The 22,100-nt window shown below is 34.7% G+C and overlaps 2 protein-coding genes across 5 annotated transcripts in view; one reads left to right on the top strand and one right to left on the bottom strand.

The window, feature by feature from the left end:
* Window positions 1-453: 453 nt before the first annotated feature.
* LOC128683346 (uncharacterized) lies at window positions 454-6,372 on the bottom strand. 2 transcript variants are annotated; one of them, XM_053768883.2, is made up of 4 exons: window positions 1,937-2,736; window positions 1,792-1,864; window positions 926-1,127; window positions 454-828 (listed from the first exon to the last, which is right to left on the bottom strand). In XM_053768883.2, the coding sequence occupies exons 1-4, from the start codon at window positions 1,988-1,990 to the stop codon at window positions 516-518; spliced, it is 642 nt and encodes a 213-aa protein (XP_053624858.1). In that variant the 5' UTR covers window positions 1,991-2,736; the 3' UTR covers window positions 454-515. The 2 variants fall into 2 exon arrangements, with proteins under 2 accessions (XP_053624858.1, XP_053624859.1); XM_053768884.1 differs by lacking the exons at window positions 1,792-1,864; window positions 1,937-2,736 and adding an exon at window positions 6,296-6,372.
* SLO2 (slowpoke 2) overlaps window positions 5,004-22,100 on the top strand; it is a 75,966-nt gene continuing 58,869 nt past the window's right edge. For all 3 annotated transcript variants that reach the window (XM_064437008.1, XM_053768850.1, XM_053768849.1), the window contains exon 1: window positions 5,004-6,017. In XM_064437008.1, the coding sequence (XP_064293078.1) occupies window positions 5,821-6,017 (197 nt within the window). In that variant the 5' untranslated portion in view covers window positions 5,004-5,820. The remainder of the gene's footprint in view (window positions 6,018-22,100) is intronic.

The raw sequence follows: 22,100 nt of genomic DNA, 5'->3' as shown, positions 1-22,100 counted from the left end.
TGCTTCCGGATGTAGGTTCCACTGCTAAATTCCACTAATGGGTCTAGCGGGATTTTCAATTACTCATAGACCCTATATTAGGACACTCGCCAACTTTTGTAATACCAAGATCTTTCTGGCCCTCTGTGAGAACACAGTGAGCATATATTTAACTATTTGTATCTCTGTTCTAATTGTTTTACAAATTCTAAGATTAGTACACATTTTTTCAGACATTTTACTAAATGGTGAATATTAATATTTATTAAAATTAGAGGGTGCTCACTCAATGCACACGCACAAACTTTGAAATCGTCACTATATATGAAATTATTCCGTGTTACCCTTCGTCGTATTTATTGTCCTGCGGCCTCACTATGGTACGAATACCAAAGCTTCATACTTACCACGATTCTCTTTGTTTTGCTATTTTTTAGCTCATTACCAAAACTTTTATGTACGAAAACGCAACAGTTCATGAAAGCAATATTATAATGCAGTACGAATATTATATTAAGTACAGAATATATAGATCACTATCCGTTTTTATTTCCCGAAATTGAAATGGAGGAAATATCTTCGTCTTCCAATGTTTCCACAGTCTCTAGACTTAAGAAATTGTTGAATGATTTGCTTGGGAATGTGAAATGTTTGCCGAACGCTGACTCAGAATATTTTTTGAACTTCTTAAACTCTTTTTCTTCCTGTTCCCACTCTGATTGCTTAACATACGGGAATATATATCTTGCCCACTTCGGTAAAAACTCATCCATGTAATAGAATCGTCTTTTCCATACTTTCGATGTTTCTACGAAATTGCCACCGTGCCCGCTTAACCATGCTGGTATACTACAAAAAAAAATAATGACAACGGGACAAACAATGTAATGAATTGTATCAGTGCAAAAGTATTATTTTACTATTAAACCAGAGAGTTTATACTTACAGACTGAAATATCGGAGACCCCATCGGTAGACATTGGTGTAAAAGTATGCAGAGATTGGACTTAAATGAAAATTTGTCCTACCGGTGGTTAAACCAGCCACCAGTGCTATAACAGATATGCCTGCTTGATATCCATCAATTAGTGAGACGAGGCCCTCTTTAATATTCTCTTTTGTGGGTTTAGCGATGAGATTCGTTGGTTCTGTAACACAGAATCATTGATATGTACATATATAGAAAGCAATATACTATCGACATATACGTTATCGACTGAATATTTTTAGAATTGACAATCGAAGATCGACCGATCTTCAAGGTCGCAATACTATGAATATCCCATACTTTCAACGATCAATTCTTGTAAATTGTATGTGATTCATTTCTCCGTTTTATCGACTGACGAATTTTTATATTCCAATTATTATTTTTCTTTTAAACTAGTTGTAAATTCCATTTCGTGATAATCCATTTTCATATGGAAATAACCGGATTTCCATCCGCTTTGCGACCAAACGATACGACGTTCAACTATTATTTTATTCTCAATGAAACAAGCTTTCGCTCCGTCTTCGTATTTGAAATTGATGAGATACTAAAAATTTATACGTTTTAGTAAAAAATAGTTTAATTTCAATCGATTTTCGACTCATGGGTAGAGTCCAAAACCTATTGAAAAAAAACTATTTTTTATTTAATATGTATTTTTGATATAAACTTAGTTTAAGTAATTTTTTAAGTGATGTCTATCATCCTAAATTGAATAAAGAATTTTGAAATTGATACTGAATTTCAAGATGTTACCCATGCATTTAGGATGTGCACTAAGAAGAAAAAAATCAATAGATTTGTAATTTATGTTCTCTTACCTGTAGTTGGTACAGCCAAATCCAGACCCAAGCGGGGCTTCCAAAAGAATGTTCCAACATTACCGCCACCGCCCTAAAAACAGTTTGCTGTTTTTGATTTACATGCACGACATAATACTTATCTAAGCAAATGGTCTACACTTACACGAGCCATAGGTAAAAACACGAAGAGTATCAGGACCGTGATACCTTTCTCCATGGTGAGAAACAATATTTTGCTATGTGACACAGAATACAACCTTTAGAGACAATTCCCTTATTAACACTAATGATACTGATGCCTGATATATTGACTATTGTGATTCCAATCAAATTCTTTTAACAGGATATTTACTTAATAACTGCGCAACGACAATGAAAATGTTGATCAATTTTTGAATTATCTTTCAACCATCCATGTGATAAATTATTTTAACACCACTTTAAAAAAGAGGGATATAATAAGTGTAATGTTGAATTTATTAACGTATACGTTATCCCTGATAGTTATTGAAATTTAGCTCAATAACCCAATGGATATCGAGCTAACTTTCATGAGACTCAGCTCCTGCACAGTAATAATTCGGTATGTTTTCGTGAACATGGAAAGTGTGGTAATCACTTCGTATGACCCATGAGGGTGAAGCAATGACGTAACAAAAATGGCGGCCAAGCCTATGATGCCATATTACTATGTTTGTGTTTCGATATTTCTGTTTGGTTTCTATCAAATGTTTCCACCATGCAGTGTAATTATGTAGGTAATGTTGCGATGAGATCGACGACATTAATTATGTTTTATCATTGCTTTTTATTAAATTTCGTGGTTCCAGGTAAGTATCATTTATTTGTTTTTATATTTTAACGAAAATATTGTGTTCAAATATCATAAAATGAATTTAAATCTACTTAAAACTTAAAATTAATTTAACAACATTTCCACAAGATAATCCCTCACGCTGACCGATCAAAAACAAAATGTGGGTTGCACCTAAATAGGTTAAACCTATATAGGTTTTTGTTGGTAGTGCTTGTATTTTTCATATAAATTATTGTAACATAAATAAAGAAATAAAAAAAAAACCTACAAATCAACTTAGGGCAAAGATAATTTTTTGTATGTTTGTTTGTAACGCGATAAATTCGAATCGTTTGTCTGATTTTGATGCATTTAAAAAGAACAGGCATTTAAAGTTCATGGGGTAACAAAATAATAAGGTTAAGTTGTTTTTGAAATATTCCCAATTTTGTGTTCGCGAGGTCGAAGTTGTAAGTAGCGGGGTAGCCCGTTTCTTCGGCTTCTGCTACCGGTGGTGATTAGGATCATATACAAAATAAAACATTATACGGCAGAAAGAACAATAATTTGATTTAACTAAGTATAAAATTATCTAATACCTACTTCCGGAGCAATACTACCAACTAAAAAAATGAAAGATTACGAACGGGATTACGTAATGATTACGAGTTGATGAAGACAGATACATTCAATAAATGCAAATTTAAGTAACGAATTTTAGATATCCGCGTTTCATTAGTACCTACTACGGAGCACGATCCAGTCCACCGGTCCGATCTTAGGATGTGATCTGACCCCCATGCTTTCTCTATAACAATGGCCGCTCGTATACCTACCCACCTGCCTGCTACTTCTCGCACGCGTTCTTCTGATCGCACGCCGATCAATAAGTCGGTGCTAATATGATTTTACTGAAGCTCAGATTGACGTCGTTGTTCTATCTTTTTACTACTGTTATGAACCTAAATTATTGTTTATTAATTCTACGATAAAGCTATTAAAATAGCGTCTTCTCTTTTTTCTTCATCCGAATTTTCGTAATGATGTCTGCTCGACAATCTTGAAAAAATGGATTGCAAAACGGTTCATCACGCGAATCGTATTCAGTATAAAGAACCATGTGATCCCATCCAACGATCCCTATTGAAGAGTATCGACGACTATCAGATTGGGCGCTGTGGGTTTCAACGGTTTCAGCCTTTAAGTCTACATGTCGATTGGTCCTTTTCACAGACCGTAAACCCGTAAAGTAAGCTTAATTACAGTTTTAATTATTATTTGAAAATTAAATTAAAAGGAAAGGCCTTTTTTGTGAAACAAATTGATGTAAATATATTTTTGGGTGGTCGGTGGTTTTGTACTGGCTGGTTAAAAATAGATATGGTTTTAGAATTTATAAAGATATAAAATAAGAAATACTTATGTTTTTAGATTTGTTTGGTGATGGGTGTCAGCAGTTTTGGCTTGTTCGGTTATATAATATGATTTTATTGTTTTTTTAGAAGTGCCATTAAGATGAAATAAATAACGAGTATTATGAAAGTGTTTTGTATATATTAACAGTTATGTCCCATGTTTATTTTGTGTCAGTGTCCATGCTGGTACCCTTATTTATAGTGAAAATATAAAGAAGCGGTGGTGGTGTAATAGTTAAGCCGCCCGCCTACGGATCGAAAGTTCCCAGGTTCAAGGTATTCGAGCCATATGAGTTTGTATACCACTGATACATAGTAGTTCCGTCATATATAGTAGTTTTCATAGACCACCACTTGCTTCCGGTGAAGGAAAACATCGTGAAAAAACCTGCACACTGGTGGATAGTTTAGTTCACTAGTAATGTTTCTTTATCTGGCACCAGTGTTAGCAATGACACACTCGATATTATGAGTGAAAATATATTTTGTATAATTACCTATTCTGGAATCCTTAGTCGGGGCCTCAAACGGACTCTAGGGGGGTTGACACGTGGGGAAAGTAGGAAAAAATTACTCAAGTGGAAAGTAGGAAAAATATTTCAAGTAAAATACGGTAATAAATAGTCATACAGTTTATTTTGTAATTCAAACTTGGAGGAAAAATTGAGTGGTTTATAATAAAAGCATGAATAATTAATAATTCATAAATTGCAAATTTTATTTTTTTGTTAGTAATTAAATATTAATGTATTCAAGGAATCTACAGACAGGTACTTTGAAAAGGGTGCGGATACCACGGAAGATACTTCAAATGCTTTTGCTATCTATCTATAATAACATTAACTCGCGTGAAGTCACATCAAAGCAATGCTAACAAAATCTATACTATTAAATAGTAATAATCTAAGGAAACAATAGCGCTACAGTGCGGTGGCGGTGGAAATTCGAACTACAAGGGTAGCGGTCGACACATCGATCCACCCCGCCCATTTGCTACTTGTTCGTACTTCACCCTAATACGGCCCCACAGTTTGCTCACTTCACGTTATCTTATGTATGAAACGTAGTATCTATACGTGTCTATTGTTTAGCAACCCCCATTAACAAAACCTAATATTTCTTGGCGCTATAAAGGTCACTAGTCGAATAGAGGCTGTTGTAGTCAGGCTATGTTTTCGTCCGGTCGTTCCTGGTATTTTTGCTTCTTGTTGGATCAAATATAGTGCCCGTCATTTATCGGAACGCGAGTTAAAACATAGTGAGCAAGAAACTAACTGTACGCCTGTGGATGTTTGTTGATGTGACCATCGAGCGATCGCGGCAAAATTTAAATATTCATAAATTAACAATATTGCATGTTTCTAGCCATGTAACCAATACCCATCGAAACTATAAGTTTGATGTGAACTAATTGCAATTCTAAATCGCACCTGTCTAAACAATTATAATTCAAGCAAGTGAATTACACGCAAGACAATAAATATATCAAGGTGACCGCGAGTTATTCGCTAGCATTATTATATTTACAGCCGGAAATCATAAAGCGGCACCACGTTTCGCCACGGAAAATTACGTTATTCAAATCATTTTCCATCAAGAGGTTCACCATTGAATGCTCGAGGACAGTCAGTAAAAGCAACGTCATTGAGCCGAATCGAAGCCTCGCCAAGAGTGTCTGCGGGGTCGGAGTGTGGACATGGCGTAGCCGGTGCGGCCGTCGGCGGCGGCGGCGGCGGCGGCGGCGTCCGCCCTGGTTACGGCTATGAAGCGCTCTCGGCTGCCAGCGACGGCAGCGAGGGTGAGCCCGACGACGGCCCAGAATACACCGCTTTCGATATGGAACTATCAGGAGGTGGAGAATCTGCGGAAGTCCCTTCGTCACGAGGTTCCACTAAAGTTAATTTCCCTCCTGAAGTTGAATTGGAACGGCGACCTACTACGACTGCCTCCGTGGCTGCCTACCATCGAGGTCGAGGTCGGTCAATGAGTGCTTGGAGTGACATCAGCCGATCGAGCATACGCTTTGAAGAGAGGTAAGTGATATCTAAACGCACTCCGCTCTTATACATATTGGAACATATATTTCGTTAAAATGCTTGAATTCAATCAGTGGTTATATAAATACTACAGACTAGGACAAGAAACTGCTTAGAGATCATGCGATATTAAGATAACCGAGAAGTTAGGGAGTGCTTGTAGATTCATTTCAGTGCTATATGTAGGACCGATAGCGATAGCTCATGCTTTAAACTTAATTCATCGTGACGAGGTGAGCTCAATAGACTAGAAGGGGATTCTAACAACCACTCACCGTTGAAACATTGAATTGTATAATAAATCGCCATGGTCATCATGTTAAAATATTTGACGCATTCTTCTATCGGGCCACGTCTTGACATGCGCAATAGAAACCGCGGTTAGCTATACTTATATTCACAACGGCTTTAGTTGTGGTTCATGTGAATTACGACTCTAAATCAAATGTATAAAGAACTCTACGATTTGTAATAACAATTTTATAAAAAAGCCAGGGACACACGACATGTTTGTTAGGTATGACAAACTAATTATCTTGTTACCTACCTACATGTCCTACAATGCATTTTTAAACATCCTAATTCGAGAAGAGACTCTACTATGTCTCTCGCTTCAATGGCAGATTACCATTATAAATAAAAGTACTAGACCTTTACATGTTTTAATATCTAACTGATTAGGTCGCCTTGTTTCGTTTCCTATTTATCGTTTCATACAGCAAATTAGTATTTTTAACAATTTCAAATATAAATGTTTCAATGTAAAAATAAAATAGTATATCCAGTAACTAAAATCAAAATAAAAAAGAATATAATAGGACAAATCACACAAATTCAGCTAGCCCCAAAGTAAGAACGAGGCTTGTGTTATTAAGGATACTAACTCAACGATACTAAATATATTTCATAACATATATGGATAAACATCCAAGATCCGGGCCATCATACAAATCTGAAAAAGGGCTGTAGCAGCTTCTTTTGTTTGGCCATTTGCCAATCACAGAAATAATTCACAAAAAGTGCACAACGGCGCTAAAGTAATTTCACTTCAAAAAAACGGCATTACAAGAATTGTTTTTTCCTAATTAGCACGTAATTATAAAAAAAAATCCCAAAAACGAACAATTTTTAAATAAAAAGATTTCTATTCTCGCCTTTTTTATTAAAAAGAACCAAGTTTTTAATTTTTTTCAACTACGAAATTGAGCTTCCCCGTTCGATACCTATTTAAAATTGATGACTATTATACTCATACGAAGACAAGGCTGAATAACGAAGCGACCTCTTTGGTCATTGGGCTGAATACATAATGATGTCTATTGCCAGTATGATGGTTAGAGTTAGGTTAAGCGAACTTTTTGAGAGAGTGAAGTGTTACTAACCGCCCTAGGACTTTTCTAGCTACATTATTACCCTAGAGCGCTTATTGGTCACCTACAAACCGCATTGGGGGTCATAAGGTCCTACACACCGAATATGAGAGATGTAAATACATTTATTCCAGAAATATAGGCACTTTTTTATACACTTCATTATTTACAATGTCTATGTATGTATCCTTAAATATGTTGATTCTGTATACACATGTGGGTAATTGGAATACAATCTAGTGCCTAACTTCACTTTATGTCTATTTAAGACCAGTTTTGATTGTAATCTGTTTGTGTATCAACTAAATAAATACATAACTCAATTTTGTATCTAAATGGATTTCTTTTTCGAATTAGGGTACATATATAGTTATTTAGTAGTTTAAATAACAGATATATTTCATCTAAAATATAAATCAATTTTCTGTTATCGGTTATAGAACATAACAGAAAATTTCGAAATAAGTAGTTTCATAGTAAAAAAAAACGTATATTTAAACTTATGCAAATACTACCTCAAATTGAGCTAACTAACTTTTACTTACCTAACTTTTTGTTACTATATTGTTAGTTTTAAACAATTTTAGGTATATTTTACCAAGACCAACATTGCATAAAAATATATCAGTATAAAAACACATTCTGCTGCATACTAAAGACTCAGTCACCTGAATCTGGTAACCACTCTTTTGTAAAAATATAAGTAAATAGGCTGGAAATTTCAGATAAATTAAGAAGTAGAACTGTGTTATGTTTTGAATTTAATATTTCGTAATTTTTTGTAGGAAATGGAACATATCACATTGTAGTTTACAAAGGATACTTAGTCAAGACTTTCAAAGACTTGAGTGAAGCAAGCGTCATCTAAATCAATCTAAATCAATATTTATAAAACTCTTCCGTTATTGAGTAAGTGAGTGACTGACTGGCAGACAACGTACAGCCGAAACAGAGGGCGTAGGAAGCTGAAATTTGGCATGTAGGTTCCCTGGGGAACGATATTAAACGCTCGATGAAATATTTCATTTACCGTATTATTTAAATTCTCTTTTATTTTTTTTAAATTTTAATATTGTATATACAACTAGCGGCCCGTCACGGCTTCGCTCGGATAAAAACATAATAAATTATACACCTTCCTCAGGAACCACACTATCTATTGGTGAAAACCGCAGACTTTTTATCACGACCACACAGAAAGCCGCGGCAGAGGACTTTGGTTAATACTATATAAGGACACAAAAATAGTGGGTAGTAGAAGTAACTAACAGGATTCGAACCAGCAACAATCTGTCGTCCATGAGATATGGTTCCGTACCTATAAACGGGCAGAATTGTTTGTCTTTATTTCTCCCGTATGAAAATCTCGTGTAAAAATCTTTACAAAATTAAAAAAAAAAACAAAATAATTTAAGTCCAGGATTCGAACCATCTACTGAGCTATCTACTCATATCTTTAGTTGACGAAATTTTGAATTGAGATTATTCGTTACTTCTTTTCACCCTAATTTATCTACCTAGAGGTCAAATTTAAAAAATCCTGAAACACAGGTTTTTTTATTTTTGTTATATAGCATAGAGGTCGAATTTAGAAAACTGTTTTCTTATCTGAGCACAAGCACTGATAGATGTTGGTTTAGGCTGGGCGTTGATTAGTAAAAACGCTTGTCTTATACATATAGATATTAAAATTAGAAATAATACCTAGTTCCTAAAGATTTAGTAGATACTTAACAATACACTTAATATGTCAGTCCACAAAATAAACAAACTATTTAGATACGTAGACTGTCAATTACATTGCGAAATGTGAATTAACAAAAAGGAAAAACGCTGCTACTTTGTGAATTTGATAAGAAAATAAAGTTTTCCTATTTATTCGAGTATCCTTGTTATTAATTCATGTTGCGCAATATAATTGACCTTTACAGTTCGTTTTGCACTATGTTAGGAAGTGTATTCTTGGGCAAACTGTAACTTTCTGGGCAGCGTATAATAGCCAACAACAGTAGAGTAACATTTTCCTCGACCCAGTTTTAACCTAAATTAATTATTTAATAGTAATTTGCAAGAATCGATTCTTTATATATACCTTATAAATCTTCAACATAAAATTGGACTTTTCGCGTAATAATGTGATTGTACTTGCATGCTGATAACTTAAAACTCAATGATAACGCAGTTACTACATTCTGAATTGGCACACGTTTCAACATTAATGCTTACTGACACTCTTTTATGCCTTTTTTATTTTATATAAACTTAACCTGTCATGGTTTTTCCTAGTCTACTAAACTAAACTCTTGCGTTACTGAGTGACTGACTGACTGACTGACTGATTTCAAAATAAAAACTGAAAATCAGTAAACATACTCTTCATCATTTTTTAAGTGAAAATAACTTGACATGTTAAGTAAGAGGAAGAAGAAGAAAATATAATAATGCATTATCAATTTTTTTGAAATTGCATCTAGAGGGAAATGATTTAGGGGTGAAAATTTATATGAAACTTGATTTTTATTTAAGAGAGACAAATAAAATGTTTGATTTATGTTTGTGGTTAATAAAAAAACGGGACGTAATACGTTGTAACACCTAGCATAAAATGGGTGAGGCACATAGTGGGAAACGGGGCGAGACATATGGCGAAAAACGAAATGGGACAAGAACTGTACGAGATCCCTACATGGACGGAAACGGGAAGCAGGAAATCAGGAACTAATGATAAGAAACCAGTCTTACAGAATACGCGTTAAAAAATTACTGAGATTTTGCTATGAAATACACGCGGGTGAAGCCGCGGGCAAAAGCTAGTCTATATATATGAAACTCTTGCGTTACTGAGTGACTGACTGATTGACAAACAGACAACGTACAGCCGAAACTACTGGACGTAGGAAGCTGTTTGGCATGTAGGTTTCCTGGGGAGTGTAGGTCTCAACAATAAGAGAGGAAATTCTACCCCGAAGGGGTAAAAACTTTTTATATGAAAGTTCTACACCGTTGAAGTTAGTGACTTGAAAATTTGGATTTTAGTTGTTTACAACTACTTAATTAATGAATAATTGTTTAATTTTTTTCTGAAAATTATCCCTCAAACCCTTCGAAAGGGAGGTGAAAGATTGTATGGGACTTAATACAATTTTCAAGATAATTTTTGTCTGTATGTCTGATCTAAATGCAATTTTCACAGTTGTATAATATATGGCCTAACTTGAAATCTGGTAAAGGTTTCATCGAGATACGTTGCTGAAAACCCGATATATTGACAAAAATCAGTTGCGAACGGACGCAAGTAATAAACGCGGGCGAAGCCGCGGGCAAAAGATAGTATTATATATTTACATGTAAGGGTAGATTATGCATAAATTATATTAAATAATTAAAAATAATATTTATTGTAAATACGGATTTTCTTCAACTTTTTTCCATTTATTTTGTACTTCGTGTGACAGATCATTAGTCTTTTGGTTACAGTCATTTTACTAGTACAGGTTATTTTAATCTCTTAACACTAGCAGTGTCACCACGAGTAAAATAAATAACTCGTTGTCATACTGGTGTGACAAAATAGTATAACCACGATTCCAACATTCCGATTTTTTTATATAACTCCTGAGGAATTATATTAAAAAAAAATATATTGGGTAGACATTTTTATTATAAACAATGTACTATTTTATCAATAAAAATATTACTATTATAACACAACACACGCCACGACATACTGAGCGGGGACCATTTTGACTACATAGCTACATTACTACATAGCTAATGATTATACAATGGTTAGCTATGTAGTAACTATTACTTGATGTACTTGTGTTCGTTGTAAAATGATTGTATCAAAGAAGCATTTTTCTTTTTCTTTTTGTTTCTATCTTTCTTTCATAACCGACACCTTAACAATCGATAGACTATTTTATGAGGCATGTCATCCTCTATACATTGACACTTTTGATTCGAGTATAGCTAAAATAAATAAAAATAAAATAGTCATTTATTCCAGCAATCTTGGTATATAAGGCTAGGACTTCGTGAGTAATCTAATAGCTACAACTAAATACACCACAACAAGCGTTAATGTTCTTTATATTCATTATCTTTTTTCTTTCTTGATGATCTACCGCAGGATACTATTCGGGACTACTCTTGAGTTACTGGAAGGCACTTCAGACTTTTTACTCATTTTATTGGGCGCGTCTTTGCTTTGTTACTGTTTTTATAATTCGATTTCTTAATACTATTTCGCCGAATACAGTTTCGTCAGATCGAACACGTGAACGCCAAACCAAGCCCGTAAGCATTGCTGAATTATGAATATTTCGTAAAGTATCCTTATTTCCACAAATCGTTGGTCGTGGGCAGTACAAGACGTATAAAACTCAATCTCCACGGGAGAACAGGGTGGGGCGCAGCGCACACCCCCGTCGTCGTCTCTATCTGATCCGTCACTTCCTCCGATCCTTTTTTATGCCAGTGCCGTCTATAGCAGACCTAAAGGGCAGCAGCTGATCAGCGATCCATATCCTAAAACATGTTTATTTTCCCGGCTTTAAGGACCAAATACACAGGCATTAAACGAATATAAATCTTCATTGACCAATCACATTTGTGATTAGTTGCACCTATTTCTAGCTGGAACGATAAAGACCTACCGACTGGACTATAAACCTAGGTCGAGCCGAAGATAAGAAGACTATAACTACTTTTAAATTTTCGCGTTATATAATTACATATAAAATCAAAACATTTTGGTATTAAGTCGGCTAAAATTAACCATATTCTGGTTAATTTCAGCCGACTTGACACCAAATTGTTAAAGGCTATGTTACGGAATAAAGACATTGTAAGTGTGTTTTGTGATTTGGCGTACTTGGCGGGGAAATAATTTGGACGCTGCTGTTGAGGTTAAAGCACTAAGGTGATAACCTCCATAGCAAAATCAAAAATGTAACAAGAAAATAATATTAGACGTGGTCAGTTCTCATGCGAAAATAAAATTCTGCGATAGGTTTTGTGACCAGCACCAATAAACAGTAAAATCCTTGTCAATCATGGATATTTCAGGAATTACTGAAAAAAATAATATTGGGTTGTTTGATGGTAAGGAAAATTAGGACACTTGGAAATACAAAGTTATTTGCTTATTACGAACCCTCAACCTCAATGGTGGTAACCTCAGGCCCTTGAAGTAGTAAAAGGCACGTTCCAGAAACCTATTCTGCCTTCCATAGAAGCTGGAGATACGGAGCTCAGTTTGTATAAGGCTAATTTCGAGCGTTTTATCAAGGCTGATTCCACCGTTCTACTTTTACTCACAACCAATTTGCAGGAAGAGACATTAAGAAAGATCATGAGATATACAAGTGCTAGAGATGTATGGCTAGAATTGCGTCGACTATTTGATGGCACAGATGATGATAAGGCATATAATTGATGTATGAGCTTTTTCGGATTCAGCAGACGACATAGCCACTCATATGTCAAAGTTTAAGAACATCTGGACACAATTAAATAAAGAGATTAAAAAGGATAATGATAGAGAACTACCGGATTTGTTACTGATATGCAAAATTTTGGATACCTTGAATGAATATTTTTTTTTATTGAAGTAGTTGGCTGCTATTACTGAAATCAGATAGAACTATAGAAAGCCTCACTAACCACCTGTGTTCATTTGAGCGAGCATTAAATAATAGAAACAACGTCCAGGAACCTCTATTTACAAATTTTAATGCCAGATCTAAGCAAAGCAAGGACAGAAAGTTGAAGTGCAACTACTATCGGTCATCGAGTGAGAAACTGACAGATGTGGATCAACTATGTCAAGCCCCCGAAAAGCAGTAGTACACAACCAACACCGTCTACATTTAAGTCTGCAAATATGACCATAATGTCTATAGAGAATGAAGTAGTTTATTCGATCGATCGCGATACTGAAAATTGGTATGTAGGTAATGGCGCATTTTGAACGTTTTAACGATGATCGTACTGTAACGACGGCTAATGGCGGCAATACGATTCGAGCCAAAGGCTAGGGCACAGTGATAATCGAAGCAAATGTGAAGAGAAAGCAACAGCGAATTCTCTTGCAAGATGTTTGGTATGTCCCAGCCGGTGGTAGTTAATAAGAACTTATTTTCGGTTCTTGCGCTTCACGACAAAAGCCCAAATAGTTTATTCTGATCGACGACAAAAGAATGTACCGTCTTTGTCAATGGAGTACCGAAACTATATGAAACAAGGAGGTTTATACAGATTGAATGCAGTTAATGTTAAATCATAGAGTCCACCTGAAATTGATGCAACTGAAGCGACGATGCAGCTATATCATGAGAGATTTGCGCGTCAGAATAAGAGGCATGTCAAAGATGTATTTAAACGTGAACTAGGGCTAGATTTACCACTTGATAAAGAAACATGTGATGGTTGAAATTATGGGAAAGCTCATAGACTTAAATTTGGTACGAGAGATAGAGCCACCGCACCAGGTGAACTCGTTCATACAGATGTATGTAGACCGTTTCAGCCAAGTTACTCGAAGTTGCAATATTATGTTCTATTTAAAGAAGACTTCACTGGCTATTGTATGATATATTTTTTTAAGACAAAAGTCAGAGGTCAAGGATAAACTCGCCTTGATGCTAACTCAGACGAAGACACAAGGACATACAGTAAAATGCCTACTTAGCGGTAATGGTGGTCAATTTGACAACCAATCTGTTCGGCAAATAATCAAAAACGTAAAAAGAAAATAACATTAGACATTGTCAGTTCTCATGCGAAAATAAAACTCTGCAATAGCTTGTTCATTCAGTCGCCCAATGTGACCACAGACCTTTCCTAAACATCTGAGAAGAAAAGAGTTGTGCGCGTTTAATATTTATGATAAGAAGACTACACCCAGGTATAGCTAGGTGTGTAATCAATTCATGCCGCCTTCGTATAAAGGTCAAGCTGGTTAAACTTAGGCGTAGCCGCATTTCGGGGTTGAACCGTATCATTACCTACATCATCATATAATAAAACTGTAAGTGGGCTATGTCCATAGGAGATATTAAAGAAAAATAATTATGGGGTCTTAATGGGACTAATAGAAGCCAAAACTTATTTTAAATCTAAATTTTTGTCTGTCTGTATGTTTGTTCGCACATAACGCATAAACTACAGGATATAATTTGACGCGGGTTTCACAGCTGTATAGAGCATAGTATACAAAACTAATAAAATATGGCATAGGTTTCATCGTGATAAGTTGCAACCAGAAATTTTAACATAAGTTATTAGCGGATGCACGAAATTAAAGCGGGCGAAGCCGCAGGCCAATGCTAGTATGTATACGAGAAAATATACGTGGCAGTTTTGCCCACACCACCTGCGTGTAGATACGGTATACTTTACAGATTCTGCTAACGTTAAGTCAATATCGCATCTTGATTTTCAGACAACATTCAGATTATTATTATCATTATTCATTATTATTCAGACGGGATGCCACATTGACCTCAACTTAGCTTCTAAGAGCCGTTCGATGTCGAGTCTGCATATATTTTTATATAATGACTAGCTTTTGCCCACGGCTTCGAACGCCTGAATTTCATAGTAAAATCTCGGTAATTTTTATCGCATATTCTGTAAGATCGGAATTTGGTATTTTTTTCATCTTGGTTCTATTTCCTGTTTCCCGCTACATGTCTTGTACCGCAACTTATCCAATACCGTTTCCCGCTTCCTTCGATGTAGAGATCTCGTACCGTTTTCTACATATTGTCCTATCACGTTTTTCGCAATATGTCCCGCCCCGTTTCCCACTATTTGCCTCGCCCATTTTCCACCACGTGTCTCCGTTCCATTACCCGCTACGTCTGATATTTCCGCTTTCTGCAACGCATGCTGTACTGCTGTCCCATTTTCCACGACGTATTACGTCCCCTCTTTTAATAACCACAAACGCAAATCACGTACTGGTCTCTCTTAAAAAATAATGAAGTTTCATATAAATTTCATCCCTACATCATATATCCACACATCAAAAAATATATAATGCAATATTATATTTACTTCTTCCTCTTAACATTTAAAGTTTTTTTCACTTCAAAAATGATGAAGAGTATGTTTACTAATCTTCAGTTTTTTATCTTCAAAATTGTACTAAGTCCCATGCAATTTCTCACACCCATTTTGTAGGGGGTTGAGGGTTAATTTTCATAACAATCTGAAAAACGTATTCATTAATTTATTGTAAATAAGTAAAACCCAATTTTTTCTTTTTCTTTTTAAGAAGAACTTTCATATAAAGGTTTTTCATCCCTTTCACCTCCTTTGGGGAGAAATTTCCAAAAATCCTCTCTTAGTGCTCACCTACGCTCCCAAGGGAACCTAAATGCAAAATTTCAGCTTCCTACGCCCAGTAGTTTCGGCTGTACATTGTCTGTCAGTCAGTCACTCAGTAACGCAAGAGTTTTTCTTATACATAGATCTTACATACATAGATCGTGCCTCATTTCTTTTAACCTGTGTCTTACATGTATACAAGCGGCAATATTTCAGTTGACTAAGCATTTGATCGTACTAAGTGACTGCTACTATAATTATTATTTTTTTTGCTAATACTATAAACTGCATTATAAACATTCATATATTTGTAGGTAACTCATTTGTAGGTAACTAATTTGCAGTTAACATTTGGAATGGGACAAAATTAAATAGTTTGTAATTCGAAATTCCCACGGGAGAGAATCCCGACTTATATTCCATCAAAATGGAAGGTGCGTTTGGTAGGACCAGCTCCGTAAATTCGGGGTGGGGTGGTTGCGGGCGCTGGCGGTGGGCGGCTGGCCGGCGGAGGGTCTCCCGCGGGAGACGCGACGCCGGCAGACTCAATCACATTTAGTCTTACAGATTGTGTGAAACGCACGGCGCGCTCGTATTCACGTCGACACGCGAAACCGCGTAGTCGCGCGCCCAAACCCGCGAATCTCCGGAATTCCTCTTACTTGTAATTGGCATTACACTATACAAGCTGTGCTTTGAAACAACTTTTAATTAACTAATTTCGACTTACGACTTGTAGGATTTTGTGACAAAATTTTTTTAAACTTTTTCTTGTAGGTGCTATTTTCTGATACCTACATAACTGCTTGCAACATAACATTATTCGAATTTTTTTATAGATAAATCTTGTATTCCTTTTATTTTTAAAGTCAATTTAGTTGGATGGCGAGTAGCGGTTATGGAATTAGGCGACGATATTTTTTTTATATATGGACGCAGTGGGTTTGTATATTCTTGTACTTTTGTATTTTCAAAATAAATGTAAAACTCGCAATGGTTTATAGACTGTATCTATATGTAATTAGTAGCACTTCTAGTCTTCGCCTAGCAGGTACATTTATTTCATTAAGACTTTAATGCTCTTATGACATATGTACGTAACTCTCAAAAGCATGTCATTACAGACTTGTACAATTTACATGCATGCATAAATTAAAATTAATGATTCGAGGTCAACTACACAAGACAGCTACCTACTCACTGACAGCGGCGAAAATAGACTATTGTGCAGCGACTCCACACTTAAGTCTAGCACTCATCTTTCCTTCCTTCCCTCTTCACAATGCGGAAATAAATAGCTTGCTGTTACCAAACTTTTAATTGGTAATTGTCTTGAAAAACATATATATGTACAGTGTAAATACGGTTCAATCTATTTCGATATTTGTGAAAAACTGTAGTCAATACGAAAAAGTTGTCTTTTTGGTGAAGTACTTAGTTATTTTGGTAAAGTAGGGTACCAGATCGATTCCTACCGCTACATTATAACTAATTAAAATAAATTGCAATTGTTAAGTCTATATATATCTATATATACTATAGAGAACCTATTCATTTGTCATTTGAAGCGAACTTGATCTACTCACTCGACCTCATTGGATTGCCCTGTGTTTGTGTACAATACCTACGCACACTCAGTAGTTACCTACATGTTTATGTGACTATACTGATGATGTCACAGAAATATAATTTTCAAACACACTTGCTCGTAACATTAAAGCACTAGTGTATTGTTTGACATTTTACGTAGCACTTATCAACTTCAAGTGTGTTGAAAATTATCAGACGATTAGTAAATATGGTTGCTTTAATGTACTATTTCAATATGCACTATTGTTTTAAGTCTCACATACAGTAGACTTTAAGAGTGTTGACAAACGTCGGCCTTATTATAGCGCTTGAAATTGCATCGCGTCAAAATCCGCATCAACTTTTGCCCGCTTGTATCATAATTTAATATTATAACTTGAGTTCACGGATGAAGCGTAGAGTATAGGTCGGATACGTGACAAGGAGGTGAATAGGGGATGTAAGTTTGTTTCAACTTACGTACATGACGTGAGATATACCATTTTAGGTAAATTTAAATTTGTTTAGTAATTACAATGCATTTATTAGATTTTACAAATTTCACCACACGGGTGCAAGTTTGTATAAAACTTCATTTTAGAAGTAAGACACATGCTGGTAATATCTTGAAAATTGCAACAAACTTCTTAACGCTATTTTACGTATGGTAGGTAAAATACGGTTGAGAAGTTTGTTGTATCTTCTTAATTTTAAAAGTGAGATATTATATTTCATTCTTGGTCAGATAAAATCCAATCAATTATGGCAACCTAGACTCAAAACTTAACTTAAAAGGACCTAAACTTACTCTTAAAAGGACCAATTTGCAAAATGACAAACTTTAAATTCTCACAAACTGTATCAAAAGTGAACAACAAAAATTAGAGTGAAGTCGAAGTTGTCATAAATATTGCGTAAAAATTTCAAGCTTGCGCCATTTGCGATTGCACCTAGGTCTAGCCGGGGATAAGTACTTACAGGTAACCGACGAAGACCGCCTGACCCTAGGTGTAACCAACTGAGACCTATATGTAGCCGGACTTCGGGGGCTAAAGTTACATGTTAATAATAAAAGTATTTACTAATTTTATATAATCCTTTCATGATTTACTCGTCGTACTTACTTAAAATGTATGTAAACTTAAAAGTAATGTATTATTACTTTCAGTTCAAGTTCAGGTTTTCTTCAGAAAATTAGAAACAACGGTTAGGTACGTACAGATTGACATTCAAATTGAAATACCCCAACTAATATTATAAATACGAAAGTAAGTTTGTTTAAGATACTACTCTTTACGCTTTCTCTTATAGATATATTGTTATGAAATTTGGAGCGAAGCCCCGGGGCGCAGCTAGTATATATATAAAATCGACAAAAGTACTTTCAAAGTATAAATACTGATACATTTGAACTTTGTTGCCTAAGAATGTACTTATTTGAATGAGAAGTGGTGAATTTATATTCCGTATAAAGAGATCTTCTGAAGATGGCTGCATAAAAATGTAAGGAGTACGCTGCTATGATAATTTCAAACAGAATTTTTAACAACTAAAGATTTACATCTATACTATTATTATATTGAAGTAAGCATTTATGAGTTTGTATGTGTCGCAGTCAACTAGTTAAAATAGTCGTACAATCAAACAGCTACTTCTTTGACTGAACTACGCCATTCAAACATTAAAATTTAACCAACCTTCAATTCAAATTTAACCTGCTTGCAAGAAGGAAGCAAACATTTTATGTACTTGAAACACAAAATCATTATTTTTATCTACGAGAAGCTTACGCGCGCTAGTAGGTTGTATTAACAAATGAAATAAAGAGAATGTTGGATATTTGTTTGTCATGCAAAAACACATTAGAAATTCATTACTTATCTTTAATTAATTCAGATTACTGGCGATGGTCACACGGGCCTAAAACCTCATTTGGTTTTTAACTAGTTTTTTTTTGTAAATACTGTTTTGATTGACTGTGTCATATAGGGAAGGATTATTAATAAATAAAATTTAAGAAATCGCTATAGTTTCTTTACTCGCACAAATATATAAATATTTTGAATCAACTGGACGTTATTGTCTACACACATAATGCCCAATGTTCAAGAGCATCAAGAGAATTAATGGAATAGCCACTGCGCGTAAAATATTTTTAATTAACGGCTTAACGTTGAATTGATTATATCCTACGAGTATGAGGTTGTCTTTATTATATTAATCTATATTTTGTTAGATATTACAGGCTTGTCCAGATGTAATCCCGCTACTTATTTTCATTAGACCTTTGCCGGTTTCTTCCTCAGCCATTAAGCGTCGAAGCACAGGGTCTCCTTTCCAATTTTTTAACAAGGAATCCCTATTACTTTCGTCATGTCCATCTCTATGTCCCTCTGTCTGCTGTTTAGCTCAAAACTATGGATACCAGAAAGGATACAGAAAGGATACTAGTAATTTGGTATTGTCAACTTTATATGTGTACTACGCATTCATGAGAAAAAGGACGTCGACAGACGGATAAAAAAGTGATCCTTTGTAGAATCATTTATAACGCACAAACTCTTATGGGTTCCATTATTACCTTTTGATGTACAACACTTTTGCACTCGTTCAAACGCTCATTACTAAATGACACTAAAACATGACGTCAAGCGTTCTTTTCTCACGGAAAAAGGTATGCTTGATTGGCAGCTACCTTAAATGTTGCGTTTATGGTCTTCGTAACAAAAGTTGTTACAACATTTTAGTTTTTTTTACGATGGTTGTGCTTATATTTATTATTTATTTAAATGCACTTTGAAACCAACTTTAAATCTTCGTATAATGAATGATACTACCTAGCATGTTACATCGTATGAATTATCACAATGATCGTAGATATAATAGAACGTTCTTTATTTCTGGGGAAACTGTGCGTACCTAGGTAGGTATGCAGAATACGCAAGTTTTGACGTGTCTCGGATTCTACTCATGTATGGGTACGAATATTTTGTGCGTCTTTTAAATTTTACTGCTCGTAATAAGACAAGTTTACGATTTTATTACGGTTTCATAAAATGTTATTGTCTTGTTCTGGTATCATGAGAAGAAAATACGCACTTGAAATATTTAAATATATTATCGTTCAGTTAATATCCCGTAGCACCAGTATCGAACTTATTTCTGGGCAAACTCAATCAGTGTGATTTATAACACAGCACAATGTGTAGTTTTTGCTAAGTTATTTTAAGTTAATTTTATTGTGAAATTATTATTTTTTCTCTGATCCTAATAGTTATATATAGTTATAAAATAATTAATTATAGCAAGAATAATAAACTTATCTATTGACCTGTGTGCAATATGTAATCTAGCCTATATGATTATTATTGCTACAATTGACAGATTTCAGGCTTACAAAAAGTTTTCAATACTTTATTTGGTAGGCATTTTCCGTTGTATTTTTCGCTCGCTGGATTATGGGGATTTATGAAAAAATTGCGAGATATTTTTATAAAAAGCGTTTGAGGTAGGCACGGTAGCGGATTAAATAAGTCATTTAAAACACTGTTCCACAAAACTTTTGCACGATTTATCAAATACCTAATCAATATATATAATAAAACAGTAGAAAAAAAATTGAATACATTTACATAAAAATAAAATTAGGCGATAGAATCACAGCAACAGAGTAATTTGAAAAAAAAAATGTCTGTCTGTATTATTATTATTATTATAACCGGACGGATTTGAATGAAACTTTATTTGCTATATAGCTATTAAGCAACATATAGGGTATACATTATTTTGAAAACTGGAACAGCTGATGGAGAACAATTATGGTACAGCTAAACTATAGGAGATATTATTAACAAAAGTTATTCAGCCTGAAGAGCATTTTCTGTTGAGATATAAAAGTCGAAGATCTGGAACACCTGATGTAGACCCATAATGGTACAACTAAACTATAGGAAATATAGAAATGACGCTCTAATAAAAGATTTTCAGTCTGATGAGCATTTTCTATTGATCTGGAACACCTGAAGAAGAGTCAGAACTATTGTTCAGCTAAACTATAGAAAGTATACTTTTTTAGTCTGATTAGCATCTTCTGTACATATAGGTATCGTTACATTTGTCTGTACAATTAAATTTCTCTAATAAGTTTGACTCCTTACCAAAAATTGTTCGGCCACGCGAACGAAGTCGCAGACATCAGCTAGTTCTTTGAATATAGGTGGTTTGTACACAACAAAATATTTTTGAATTCTGTTTATAAAATTGCTTTAATGGGGGTGAAATAGGGGGTGCCGAGTATAATGAAACTTCTTTACTTTTATTTTATTCAATGATTTTACTGTATCAGAACTAGTTTTTGTCCGCCACTTCGCACGCGTGCATTCTCCTTGTAAATGCAAATATATAATAAATTTTGATTAAACTTGGCACCTCCTGTTTCATCCCCATAGTTAAACAATTAACAACATTCCTTTAATGCATTATTGCAGTAGGTACAATGTTTTATATTTTTTACTATTATTATTTTATCTTTAAAAACAACAAAGTTCTATACAAACTTGCAACCAACCATCAATCATTTTTAAAATGTTTTTAATGCATTATTATTTTTTGCAAACCACCACCACTTATCTAAAATTGCAAGTTACTTTCATTTCAAAAATGAGCAAATACCTACATTGAAACTTGCAACACCTATTGCGGGCGTCTCCTCGTTACAGTTTATGTACCTTTTTGCCAAATTTCATCTTAATCGGTTGTGTAGCTTACGGGACTTCGTGATAAGTGAGTGAATTTGGCTTTTAAA

Source organism: Plodia interpunctella, chromosome Z (assembly GCF_027563975.2).
Source record: "Plodia interpunctella isolate USDA-ARS_2022_Savannah chromosome Z, ilPloInte3.2, whole genome shotgun sequence".
Classification (NCBI taxonomy): Eukaryota; Metazoa; Arthropoda; class Insecta; order Lepidoptera; family Pyralidae; genus Plodia; species Plodia interpunctella.
Note: the sequence above shows the minus strand (reverse complement) of the source record. Positions and strands in the feature narration are given on the sequence as shown.